The 13,871-nt window shown below is 37.5% G+C and overlaps 1 protein-coding gene across 7 annotated transcripts in view; it reads left to right on the forward strand.

Moving 5' to 3' along the window:
* CABIN1 (calcineurin binding protein 1) overlaps positions 1-13,871 on the forward strand; it is an 87,602-nt gene that overhangs the window by 9,727 nt on the left and 64,004 nt on the right. For 4 of the 7 annotated variants that reach the window (XM_015878088.3, XM_015878092.3, XM_015878089.3 and 1 more), the window contains exons 18-27: positions 102-338; positions 1,042-1,195; positions 1,437-1,552; positions 5,083-5,244; positions 6,453-6,659; positions 7,006-7,151; positions 7,744-8,005; positions 9,472-9,732; positions 10,354-10,505; positions 11,002-11,180. In XM_015878088.3, coding sequence (XP_015733574.2) covers positions 102-338; positions 1,042-1,195; positions 1,437-1,552; positions 5,083-5,244; positions 6,453-6,659; positions 7,006-7,151; positions 7,744-8,005; positions 9,472-9,732; positions 10,354-10,505; positions 11,002-11,180 — 1,876 coding nt within the window. The remainder of the gene's footprint in view (positions 1-101; positions 339-1,041; positions 1,196-1,436; positions 1,553-5,082; positions 5,245-6,452; positions 6,660-7,005; positions 7,152-7,743; positions 8,006-9,471; positions 9,733-10,353; positions 10,506-11,001; positions 11,181-13,871) is intronic. The other 3 variants (XM_015878090.3, XM_085556044.1, XM_015878091.3) reach the window with 1 other exon arrangement.

Genomic DNA, 13,871 nt, shown 5'->3' on the forward strand with positions numbered 1-13,871 from the left:
TATCTGTATGATGTGTACAGCCTTCCTTTGCTGTATTCATTTTAATTATTTTAAGAGTATACTCTTCATCTTTTTTTTTTTTTCATGTTTACATTCTTTAGGACTCTTTGCTTAAGCTGAAAGATTACAAGCAATGCTTTGAATGCTCAGAAGTTGCCTTGAATGAAGCAACTCAGCAGATGATGAATATAACGGCAGCCTCTGCTAAAGAGGAATGGGTTGCTACGGTAACACAGCTGCTCATAGGAATAGATAGTTCATTATCATCAGACAACAGCATCCTGAAAGAGTCTTCTATAACATCAAGCCTTGTTCGATTAACAACCAACCTGATTCAGGTAACCTGTTCACTGGTACTTGAAAAGAGTCACTGTGTTCTGTGGACATTCAGACATGAGTGCAGCTGCTGTCCAAACTGCTATCTATTCACACTGATATTTTGGGTTATGGTTTTGCTGGTACAAAGGGAAAGAAGAACATTGTCTTTGTTGTTTTAATTTTCAAGTCAGTGTGTTAGAGAGGCACTGAGTTCACCTGTTCTGGAATCAGTAAGAGTGTGGGTACCTTCAAATACAAAGCTGCCTGGTGTAATTAAAGAATGATAGTAAAAGAACCAAAGGAACGCAACTTTTCTTATGCTCTGTAATGAGGACAATGTGAAGACTTATTTAGCTGGCTGAGTGCATTTTGTAACTTTGTTAGGTTTAGTCATTCTTACTCACTTAAGTTATTTGTATTGTGTCTGTTAATGATTCCGACTCATCTTTTACATTGGCTGTGCTCTCCAGCTGTTATATTTTCTTCTGTGCATTTATTCACTTTGAAAAGTCTGAATGTGGTATTAGCAGAGAGAACTGATTGGAAAAATGACTATGCAAGAGAAGAACATCTTCTCCCTATTGATTGTGAGAAGCTGAAACTTAATTGAGGATTACTCCTATAGGGTAGAATGTGCTATTAGCTTTGGGTTGTTCATTAAAGATTCACTCCTGAGTCTTAATCTGTATCTTTTTGTGTGTGTGATGCCTGTTTCTTTCTTAGATCATAGATTGCAGCATGGCAGTCCAGGAGGAACCCAAAGAACCGTATGTCTCCTCAGTTCTACCGTGGATCATCCTACACAGGATCATCCAGCATGAAGAAGATGCTTTTCAATCCCTTTGCTGCCAGCAGCAGCAGAACCAGGGAGAAGGAGGTAACTTTTTAAAATTCATTTTTACATGCTGGAGCTGAACTTCTTTCCATCTTACTATGTAATATAAATAAAAATTACTTAGTTTGTCATCTCATCTGCTGACTGAAGGGAGTGGATGGATATACAGGCACGACATTCTTATCCCAGAGACTTATTTTTTTGCACCCGATGAAGCATTGGGTAGTTGAAGTTAACTCCATTCTGTACTACTAAAATAACTGCCAACTTCTTTTTTTTCCAGTGAATCCTGATACTCCTATGCTGCCTTCTTCACTCATGCTTCTGAACACAGCTCATGAGTATTTGGGACGAAGGTCCTGGTGCTGCAACTCAGATGGTGCTCTTCTCAAGTTCTATGTAAGTGTTGTAGAGTATCTTAGGCTGGGGAAAAAAAAAAAAAAAGGAAAAAAAAAAAAAAAAAAGCCCTTTGAAATTCATATGGCCAACACCCATCTTAAAACACTTTATTAAATTATTACATTGGTAATGTCTTCATGTTAAAGTACATTTCTGAATCCACTTTTCTTCTGCAGAGTACATCAACCTTTGTCAGTTAGGTCTGAATAGTGAAGGTTTGCTTTTTCTACTCCCCTTTCCTTTGTTATCCTTTCTAAACAGGACTTCTTGTCAGGCAGGAGTTGGCTTTGAGTAACCACTTTTGTTCTATACAGACATCTTAAATGAAAGCTAGTAAATGGTCTGCCATGCCTGGAGAACCATTAAGTGATTGTGCTGAGTACATAGTCTTGTAGAGTACATCTCAGTGTGATTTCTTTACAAAAAGACTGGTTAAGAATCACGCCTGCTTCTGTTCAATAAGCAAAGTGATATTCAAGAGTCTTAATTGTGAGAACTTTGTTAAAGAATAACATAGAACAGCATACGCAAGAAAAATGGCAGCTTACCTAGGTGTTAGAATAAAAAATTTAATTATCCTTTTGGAAGGCAGTTCTCTAAAATCTGCCAAGTAATAAGAATATACTCCTGAGTGTTGGTATAAAACTGAAAATAAACTTGAGCAGATTACTTCCTGTCATAATTCCCTTTCTTCTTTGGACTTCTCACTGAGAGGAACAATTGCTGTCTTCCACTTTTCCTGCTTTGCTTCTTGCACTACTATTTTATTTTCCTCCTAGGATTTGAAGAAGGAAGAATGACAAGCAATCCAATAACACTGTACATCATTCACAGACTGAAAAAAACTGTGCTGTTACATCTGTAAACGTGTAATCTAATGGGATTCCACATTCATCTTAATGATTGTAAAAAGGTTTTTAACTAGATTTATAGTTGCTCAATTCACAGAACAGAATTTGCCAAGTGTTACTTAAAGGTTGTGTGTTCTCTGTTATAGGTAAATATTATCTAACACTTCAGAGAGTCTTCTAAATGAAAATTCAGTTTTGAATTTTTCGGTTAAACTTATCTCTTCTAAACTCAAGAGTGAAGAGAACTAAATTTGTAGGATGTGATCTGTCCCCAGCTAGGCATCTGGAATGTTGTTGATCCTTCACAGCCTGTTTGGTGTTACCTGCATTTGGTCCTGCAGCTGTGATGTTTGTGACTGTTCTGCTGTTGCTAAATTTGGGTATTTTGATTATACCTGCAGACTGAAACAGGTAGTACTTCTATTGTTTTTGTGCTTTGAGCTAAATATAACTTCAGCTTATATTTACAGAGCTGATCTATTAAACAAAGATGATAATGAAGAACTACTTAAGTCCTTCTCCCTCTGTTTCAATGCTGTTCTTTGCTCTGTTGTTCAGATGAGTGTGTTATAAAATCTAGTATGTTCCAGCAGTGCCCAGTGTGTGTCTGGGCAGTAACATTATTAGGTGAAAGGAGTTGCCCACTCTTTTGACCTTTCCAAGATAATTCCTTGAGAAATTCCCCATGGTTGAAGTAGAATATTTCTAACTGTATTGCTATTTCTTTTTTCCCTTGGCTTAGAAATTGAATTGCAGTCATCTTTTTGCTGCCCAGAGTAGTGACAGCCTGTGTTACCCTGGCTGTTGGCAGAATCCAAATAATACAATACTGTAGTGTTCAGTGGGCAGTGCTCTATAGGGATATTTCAGTGGCACTTTCAAGATTCAACTTGACTTCGTTGAGGCTTATTACCTTCAGCCATGAGAAAATTGTGATTAGTTCTGCATAGAGCCACTTGGGAATCTCTTCATTTCCCTTCTTGGCACTCCCTGGAGCTTATTAACTGCAGCTCAGTGCCAGACTCCATCTGCCTCTGTGTCTCAGCAGCGTGGCCAGGCCAGTAATTTAGACAGCTGGGAAGGGTGGTGTGGGGAGCCTGAGGGGTTCTGCAGAGTTGGCTCTCCCTAGTAGGGCTGGAGCTAATGAACAGTGTTGGAGCTGAGGCTGGTTCAGTGTGGAGCTATTAGCTTATCTCTGCAGCCTTTTCTGCTCAGTCTTCCTGGTATTAGGAATGTAATACTGTTACACCTGAGTTGCCTGTGTGTGGATCTGCCTTTGGGTCCATTGGGCTTGTTAGCTCAGGCACTGTGCTTCATGAAAATAGATAACCTATTTCCAGACTTAGACTTGTCTTAAGTGCTGTGCAGCTGCAGTGCTCCAAAGTGCTGAATCTAAATTGAACCATGTGCCTGTATCCACAGCCTGGTCCATCTGATGGCATTCCCTGTAAGCCTGGACAAACTACAGAAAAGTACAAGTACATTGAATGAGATTGTCATTTTTCAGTCTTAGAGCTGCCCGCTTTTTAAACTAAAATAGGAAATAGCATTAATTAGCATTGATATTCAGCATTCAGAAACGAGGGTTTTGGAAGGGTAAAGAGAGGGGAAAAACAAAGTGAACAAATTATTTGAAGAGAGCAGCAGCTTCAAGAATGCTAAATAAAAATGTGTTTCATAGACTGATAGTCATCTTCTGTATATGTTGAAAAACATTTTATTACATGTAAGTGAAGAAGATATACAATAAAATATATTAATACGCAGTTAATTCCTCTGTTACTAAAAATTATTCTGGGGTGCTGCTAAAAGCCAAATAAGAATGCAGGAGGTTGTTTTGAACACCTATCAAGCGAGATTCTTGTTATGGGTATTAGATGTGATTTTGCTTGCAGCAGTAGGAACATCATACTTTTGTTGCAGTGTCCTGTGGGCTTTGCATCTTCCTTTCAACTTACTTATCTGCACTTTCTTAGAATTCAAAATCTGCTTACAAATCCTTACAGGGAAAGTAGTGGAAATAAGGAGACTGCTGTGACTTGAGGGTGATTGCTGATGCTCAAAATCTCAGTGGAGTGCCTTGTAAGAATTATCCTTGTTCTAATGCAGTACTCTTATTTCTCAGGGTTTTGGCTCAAAAAAACCCCAAACCCAACCATACAAAACAAACCTCTTCCAGAAGTACTGTAGAAGTGGTAAGATCTTTTCTAGGAACTGCAAATGGATGAACATCTTATGTTTTCAATTTTTGACTGCAAAATTTCGTGCAGATGACACTGATGTCTGTGCATTGGAACCTTCTTCTTGTGGTAGCCTGGCTTATTCACAGCATTGACCAGCGGCAGAGTTCATATTCGCCAGAACAACTTGATGCGTAGTGGGAAAACAAACAATCTTAATTAAGTAAAAAACATTCAGTTATAGTTGATTTTCTTCACTGAAAATAGAGTTCAGGAATTAATATAGAAAATAGTAAAAGCACTTTCTTGCAGTTACAGTGCCATTTACTTTACTTATGTGCAACTAGCTTGTAGAAATATGGGGAATATTTGATTTGTGGTTTGGCAGAAGTTGATAATTTTTAACTCTGTTTTCATTACATAACTCCAGACAACTGGGTAACTTAATACCAGCTTCATATCTCAGATAACGTTTTCATTGATATTTGTGATGTTGTAGGTACAGGTACTAGAAAAAGAACTTGCAGCATCTACTTCTGAAGATACTCACCCATACAAAGAAGAACTGGAAACAGCTTTGGAGCAGTGTTTTTATTGCTTATATGGTTTTCCTAGCAAAAAAAGCAAAGCAAGGTACCTAGAAGAACATTCAGTACAGCAGGTAAGTTATGTATTGCTTAATATCAGTGAAACTTTCTGTGATGCTGGAAGATACAGCCTTGTTTGGTGTTAAAGTATACTGAAAGATTTTTTATATCTGATTTTATATATGTGTATAAATTTATTATCATTTTTACATTCCCCTCATGAAACTTACGTGGTTTGCATATTGTAGAAAATAAACTTTTCTTTACAAAACAAAGTGGAAGGCTCTTTGAATACAAAGAGTCATGTTTGAAATGAAACGTTAGTGTAGTCTCACAGTAATTTGCTGTTTTGAAAGTACTGTCAAACTGACTTTTATTGAGCCACGACTTTCCTGTTTTCAACAGAGAAGGAGAAGTTTGGTGTTCAGAAGTGTAGAGAGGAAAATGTCAGCTAATAAGAAGAAAAAACATTAGCAGACAACCTTGCAGTTTATGAAAAGTGGTACTGTTAAAAATACAACTTCTTTTGTGAAATCCATGATGGGGAATATCTGTTAGCTGTTTATCAGAAATACGTTAGATTCAGTTGAATTTGAGAGAAGAAAAACTACTGAGTGCCACATGGAAAGGCTTATAGTCTTAAAGAAGGGACAGAAAAATTGAGATATCAGTCCTCCACCTGAAACACGGATTTTTTTGCTTATAAACTTCCAAATGAATTTACAGTTACCAAATGTGAGCATAAAATTAGAAATACAAATTACGTTTTCACATCTCTGTTGGAAAACATTCTCATTGAAGTTGTTAAAAAGAAGATGGAGCTTTTAGTAGTACAGCTTCATGTACAAAAGCAAAATTTACTGTAAGGAGTAAGTTGAACAATAAAAGGAAAAAACTTGGTCTAACAGGAAAGGACTGTATTAATAAAAATAATAGTTTGTCTAAGCAAGTAGAGTGACTTTATTTTTCAGTGGCATGCACTAAGTTGCAAATGAATGTTAGTCCTTTAATTGGTGAAGCAGTGTGCTGTATTTGTGAGCACCAGTTATTAGTAGTGATTTAATTGTTGAGAGGTTTAATCATAGAATGGTTTAGGTTGGAGGGAACCTTCAAGATACCTAGTTCGAAACCCCTGCCACGGTGGGGGTCATAATTTGATTCCTTTTAGAGTAACAATTACTGTTTGATAACTGGAAAAGTCAAATAAAATCAGTTTTAGTAGACACTTTGGTTTTTTGGAATTTGAGATAATTTCTCCCTTCTCATCTGTGTGCCTTTTCAGGTGGATCTCACGTGGGAAGATGCCTTGTTTATGTTTGAATATTTTAAGCCTAAAACTCTTCCAGAATTTGATAGTTACAAAACCAGTACTGTTTCTGCTGACTTGGCCAACCTTTTAAAGAAGACTGCTACAATTGTTCCTCGAACAGACAAACCTATGCTGAGCCTAGATACTGTTTCTGCCTATATCGAAGGAACATGCAGCAAGGTATAATGAGTTGCTATTAAAAAAAGATGAAATTACTGTGGTGTTGATTTTTCAGATAGTTAAGGGAATCATTTGTTAAATAATTCTGGATTTCCTTAGATGATTGTGTTTAAATGAAATAAGAATGACACCAAAGCTTTTGGTCTTGAAATTTAATATTGGTTAAAAGGAGTCAGTGTGAGATGTTCTTAGTGCTCTGAAAATCTGTGGAATATTTTCACCGTTTTCACATTCAATACCTTCATGTTCTGTGTTGGAAAGACTACTTTCACTGTAAGGAAGAAGCAAGAGTTCAGCTCATCTAATATATACGTTTTATTAATCTTTACCATTAACTTATCTCCAGGTGCCATCTCTCCCAGATGGTGCAGACTATTCTCCACCAGTGGTGACTGAGTTGTATTACCTTCTGGCAGACTACCACTTCAAGAATAAAGAACAGTCCAAGGCCATCAAATTTTACATGCATGACATTTGCATTTGCCCAAACAGGTTGGTATTGTTGAATCCTATTGCATGATACTCATTCTTTTCATTTATTTCACTATTGGGAAAGCACAGAAAAGAAACTTTGTTTTTCTTTCAGACAAACAACCCTGCACTCTGATCTCTTTTAATTACTGTGCTTTAAGGATGGTGATGTTTAAACTAAATCTGTTTCTTAGTAGTATCAAAGTTACTGAAATACCACTGAGATTAAGCAATGCCATGTTAAAAATTGATTAAATTTTAGGGCTTGCCTATTGGATGTTAGCTGTCGTTTCAGTTCTCATTGTAGACCAATGTAAATGACAAAAATTCTAGTTTAAATTACTTAAGACAGTTTTGACAGTTGTCAATAATACAGTAATTGAAAGACTGGTTACTGAATGTTTACTTCAGAAAGCAATCTTTATTATCTAAATTTCTCTCTATGAATTTGTTCTTTGTGATATTTATGTTGGAAAATAGTTGTGATGATAAAAGCTGTTCACAGTTCAGTTCAACTCCTCAAAATGTTTTAATGGCTGTTGGCTGTTACATCTTTGCCATTCAATGCAGTGTGTGTGAGGGAGGTTGTTAAGTTCTTTTCTTGCTTGCCTAGGTTTGATTCATGGGCGGGCATGGCTCTGGCTCGAGCAAGTCGTATTCAGGACAAGTTGAACTCTAATGAACTGAAAAGTGATGGTCCAATTTGGAAGCACTCTACTCCTGTCTTGAATTGCTTCAAGCGAGCCCTTGAGATTGACAGCTCTAATCTCTCCTTGTGGATAGAATACGGCACCATTTCTTATGCCCTACATTCTTTTGCATCTAGACAGCTTAAGCAGTGGAAATCAGAACTCCCTCCTGAAGTTGTGCAGCAGGTGAGACTTAACTTAAAGTAGTGGGGATTTCTAAATCTTTTGAATGGTCTTTCCTGGCACAGTAAGTTAAACACTCACATGCTGTATGCTGCCTATTAAACTGTATGTTTAGTTAATAACATTGGAAATCCCGATTTTTTTTCATTCATAAAAGCAATTGGCATTAATCACTATTTGAAGAGTTTGGGGTTACTGTTAGTCTTTTGTTGCTGTTTTGTTTCTCTTTCTCTGTAAAATTATTTTGAGCCCAGTCTTCAAATTGTCATTAAAAGATTACACAGCCTTTGGGAAAGGTGAGTTATGTTTACCTTACCTTTCTGTGTCATGTTGTGTTTCCAGGAAAAGGTGAAACATAGTGAAAAGATCAGGAGTTACTCTGCACTGATACCTCATCTCTGGTGTCTAAAGCCATCTGTTTTCTATGCTTTGGGGCTATTTACTTGCACGAAATATCAAAATAGGGAGCATGATACATTTTCACAGACAAAGTTGTTATTAATTCATTAGCAGGGAGTTCAGTGCTGAGCCAAAGTGAGCAATTGTGAGATAATCTTTCTGACCTTGATGGAGTTGCAAAGAGAAATGGTTTGTCTGTCTTTTTGGGCTAGTAAGCCAAATTACTGACTTAATTATTCTGACTCACAAATACTATATAGTATGTGGGAGCAAAGCAAAAAAGAAGCATTCCTTCTGAGTGGCTGTTGTGTTACGAAACTTACTAGTGGTTGAACTGCAGAGAGTGGCACTGGATCATGCTTTTTTACCAGGACAGTGTATTTACTGCAGAGTTGATGGGTCTTGCATCTGAGCTGCATGTGCAACTGTATTAATGTTGCACTCCCTGTAGCTGCTTATATATGGCATTTGACCCTCTGTACAAAAAGTCCACGTAAGCACATATTCTAAACGGGTGCAAGTGTTGTGGTTGGTTTTTTTTCCCCAATAATTATGTGTGCAAACAATACAGTTTTCTTTATAAGTGCTATTTGTTAATAACATCACGAGAGTTTCAAAACTACTCAGAAAATTAAATTATTATGCTTTATGCCTTTGTTCTATTAAAGATTTGCTCTTACTGTCTTGTGGCCTCTTGGCTACAAGGAGCTTGCTAGAGATTTTCAGGGGTAATTCTTAATTTGTTTCACATCATTAGATAAAAATTAGAGTGCAGACCAAACATCTGAAGTTGTGAATTAAAGCAGAATGCTTATTTAGCACTATTTGAATTAAAAAGTGCCATTTTTTTAACAGAAGCTCTATTATATTAAAAGATACATTTGAACAATATTATCTTCCTTTCAGAAATATGTATTTTTCAGGATTGTGTTTCTCATACGCAAAAGGTTGAAAATGCTTCCAAGGATGTTCCTCATCTTTGCACTTTTAGGAGCAGGAGTGTATTTTAGTGTTTTTTCATTGTAGCCACAGTGAACTGATGTACTTCTCAATGCTTCATTCCATCTCAGATGGAAGAACGCCGAGACAGCATGTTGGAAACAGCCAAGCTGTGCTTTACATCAGCATCTCGCTGTGAGGGGGATGGCGATGAAGAGGAGTGGCTTATTCACTATATGCTGGGAAAGATTGCTGAGAAACAGAAACAGCCTCCTGTTGTCTATCTGCTTCATTACAAACAGGCAGGTCATTACCTGCATGAGGAGGCTGCTCGATATCCAAAGAAGATTCACTACCATAACCCACCAGAGCTTGCCATGGAAGCACTGGAGGTAAAAGATGAAAGTAAAATACCGAGACTTAAAAGCAGTGTTCTCTACAAATAATAAAGTACCAGTTATTATTGATTTATATTATGAAGCATACAGATTATAAATGGTGCCCTGCATCTGGCAACGTTTACAAGACTAATTTAGAGAATAAAGTAAAGCCTATTATTCAGGCTGTTCCTGTCTTAAAGACAGCTTATGTGTACATAACTGTCACTGTTGGACAGTTTTCATTTTGCTGCAGACAATGCATTAATCAGGTTTGGTCAAAATCCAAGTGAATGTGTTTCACAGGCTTCTCATATGAGAGCACAAGTTAATGCATGAATTAGAACAGTAGCGATAATGCCTTTCCCTGTGTGTCTGGTAAAAACAAGGCATCTTGACCATACACAGTGGTGACTTCAGACCTGTCTGCTTTCACTGTTGTATTCTGTAGGTTCCGTTTATTAAAATGTTCCAAGTTTTCAGATTCTGTCATTTCCAAGCAAGGACACGTCCTATTTGGACAAGGTAACATACAAGTTGACCATCATTTACCATCTCCTGCAGTTGCTACAGAGAACAGTCTGTTATGTGCATAGCTATGCATTCTCTGACTAAGTGCAATTGGGTGTTTTCTAGGTGTACTTTCGACTTCATGCATCTATTCTGAAACTCGTGGGGAAGCCAGATTCTGGAGTAGACGCAGAGATATTAGTTAGCTTCATGAAAGAAGCTTCTGAGGGACCTTTTGCCAGGGGAGAGGAGAAGAACACCCCAAAAGCTGCAGAAAAGTGAGTGCTAATTGCTCGGAACATCATCTAAAGGCATACTTGTCAACTGCTGAATAATGAATGAAACTGAAGGAAATACAAACCAAACCAAATGAATAGATCTAACTCTAATATGTGCAGTTTCAGGCACTGTGTATAGTCAAAAGGTCTTCTCAGTAATTGGTGCAGTGTAGATGGGAATGGAACAACTTGGATCTTGTGATCTGTTTTGAAACAGCTGTTTTATTTATTTATTTTTAAATCAACAATCAAAATTGCAAAAGCAAACACTTCTATTTGGAAGGTTAAGAGAATTTAGTCTTCATATTTTGTCATCTTAAAAACCAGAAATGTTTTATTGCTGAACGCTGGTGGAGAACATATAATCAAACTCTATTATTTAGAATTGTAGTAAGATTTGATAAATGTATTGGAAATGTCATAACACAGACTTTTTTCTTTCTCTGTATTTTTTACGATATGTTAATGCAAGTTCTTCTCCTCCCTACTCTCCCAGGGAAAAAGCTTGCATGGTAGATGAAGACTCTCACTCTTCAGCTGGAACAGTACCAGGCCCTGGGACTTCCCTGCCCTCATCCTCTGGTCCAGGTCTGACATCCCCACCTTACACAGCCACTCCAGTTGACCACGATTACGTCAAATGTAAAAAACCCTGTCAGCAGGCAACGCCGGACGGTACAGTCCCTGTTCTCAATACTGGCAGCGCAGGGAGGTGCTTTAATCATGGGGGGTCTAACCTGAAATGATCAAACTGCTCATTTCAAGGAGGGTGATGGGTCTGTGGTATCACGGGCAATATTGATGCTTGATAAATTCAGTACTTTAAATAGAATCAATGTACAGTCAGAGCTTTAAATACAAAATTCAAAGTTGTCACCTGCCACCATTAACACCTGTCATTTAATCAAAATGGGACAGCTGACAGAAGGAGTGTGCAGCTGCCTGAGTTTTCAGTGGTGTTTTTTTTTTCTTATTTCTGCAGAGCTAAATGTCTGTCTGAGCTTATTAAGAAAGATGTGGATTCAGTCATTAGAAGACTGGATGCTCTTTCAATGCATATGTGAATTGATCAGGTGAAAATATGAACTGTGGCTGAAACAAAACAAATTGCTAAAAAAGCAAAACAAAACAGTGTAAAACAGCGTTATTCTTTTTTGAAGGAGGCAGATGGCAACTATTTTGAATATATTGTGTATCAGCACGAAGTGATTTGCATGACTATCCAGTAGACTTCATCTTTTGATTTTTATCATTTGCAATGACTGGTTAGCAGCTCATCTTTATAAGCTATGAAGTTATATAATTGTCTTAGAACAGCAGAAGGTAGGATGGCATCACAGTGTTACTGAAGATATTGCAACATGTAGAATACAGAAGAAATTAAATTACTGTTTAAGTAATTGAATGTTATGTTGGGCTAGGAACTTCATTTTCACTCTACTCTTCTGGTCATTTGTTTATTCATCCGGATCTTTGAATAGCAGCATTCAAAGAATAAAATATCTGCAGTGTACAGCATAGTGTGGAAGGGCTCTGGAGAGGTCTTCTACTTGATGTGTATTTCTGGAGGGTGGGATGCTTCTTGCTTACACTGGTGTAGTTTTGAAACAAATACATACCTGGAAACTCTGCAAGGTGAATTTATTTCTTTTCCTCAACAGGAGATTTGTGGTGAAACTGACAGAACTTCCTTCATTTCTTTCACTGAATTTAATATAGAAAGAATCATTTTATCCATGCTTACATGTAAATCTGGAGTAATTAATCAGACTCTTGATATCATGTATGGTGTACTGGTCAGACTCTTAAGTCAGCCTCTTGATGTCTTTTTAAAACAGTAAAAACAGAAGGGAGTAAATATTTAGTATTCAGTATAGTATATATTAAGTATTTCCTGAACCATGTTCCCTATAAGAAGTGGTTCTGACTAAGAAGACTGCATCTCCTCAGGTGCTGCAGACTTGAAGCGTACCTAGGAGACTGATAAGTTAGATGAATTTTCCCATACTTGTTAGTATGTTATTTGCCCAAAGTGAAGTATTATGACTTTTGGCAAGCTAACTGCCCAGTGGGGGGCAAAGCTGGCTGCTTAGCAAAGTCTGAAGGTGCAAGCTAAGGAACATCTGCACCTGTTAGTGTAGCAGTTCTTAGGGCTGCTTGCTTAGCCTACCTAGCTCTTAGCTTTGCTGTTGTCACAGCAATTCAAAATGTCAGCTACTGGAAGAAGCAGAGTTAAGGAGATCTCTAGGAAGGCAGGGTGCATTTATGACAAGTAGAATTGGGAAGTACTGCATCATTCATCGTGTTTTGTAAGTTGCTGGCAAAACTAAACTCTGAATACAGCATGTTGGAGGGCTCCAGGAAACTGAAATAATTGCCTTGGGGCTGCTGCAGATGGAAGGAGAGCTAACAGGCTGAGCAGTGCTTGGAAGCCTCCTGCTTTTATATTGTTACATATACTCTGCTTCTCTGCATTCATTTGCATTTTACTTATGTTAAAATACTTACTTTAGAAGTAAAATGCTTTTGACAGCTTACATATAATCACATCACTGAAAAAGAAATGGTGAATGCATTTCCATTGTACTGTTCCTAAAAATAGCAAGAAACTATCCATAATTTCACTACTTTTTAGACTTTAACCATTCTGACAGTAATTGAAACTGTCTATATTGCTGTTCACAGGCTGGATACTTCGGCCTAAAGTCAGCCTATCTATTTATTCTTTCTGAGGCTTCACAATACTCTTATTTACTTTTGCAAGAGTAAATATCTCTTGTATCAATATTGTTGATCATATGTGACAAACAGAATGAGAGCATTGTACAGATTCTTACCCACAAAGGAACAAGTAAGTACAGCTTGTGAAGTAACTGAACTTTGTTTTCCTCATGGCAGCTCCTAGTAGAGATCCTCCTCAAGGAGACAAGTGTTGTTCAGTTGCAGCTTTTATTTGGTGGCTGACCAGCTGCTGTTATGTGTGCAAAGTAGGCAGCCTCCTTTCTCCTTTCCTGTCTTTCCATTCAGGAACTTCCTTCTTTCTGTTAATCCTGTCTTTTCTGTTGTCACCCCTGCCTGTTGCTGTTCTATAACTCTTGATGAATACATGCGTTTGATATTAAATAATTGAGACTTAGATTTTTATTTTAATTTTCCAAGAGCAAACTGGGGAACAAGAAAAATCAGAAACTCAGTGAGGGCCCAGGCTGTCATTGCTGGGGGTATCCCCATGTTTATACAGCTGCATGGCCAGTGTTATATACCAGAACAGGAAAGCTCATAGTTGTTATTTTTATCAGCTGAATTTGTGCATTCATTAAAAACCAATCACAGTACAGGCTCAGTCAGTTTGTTTTGCTACATTAT

The sequence above is a fragment of the Coturnix japonica genome, chromosome 9 (assembly GCF_054131305.1).
Source record: "Coturnix japonica strain WE chromosome 9, WE-NBRP24, whole genome shotgun sequence".
Taxonomy (NCBI): Eukaryota; Metazoa; Chordata; class Aves; order Galliformes; family Phasianidae; genus Coturnix; species Coturnix japonica.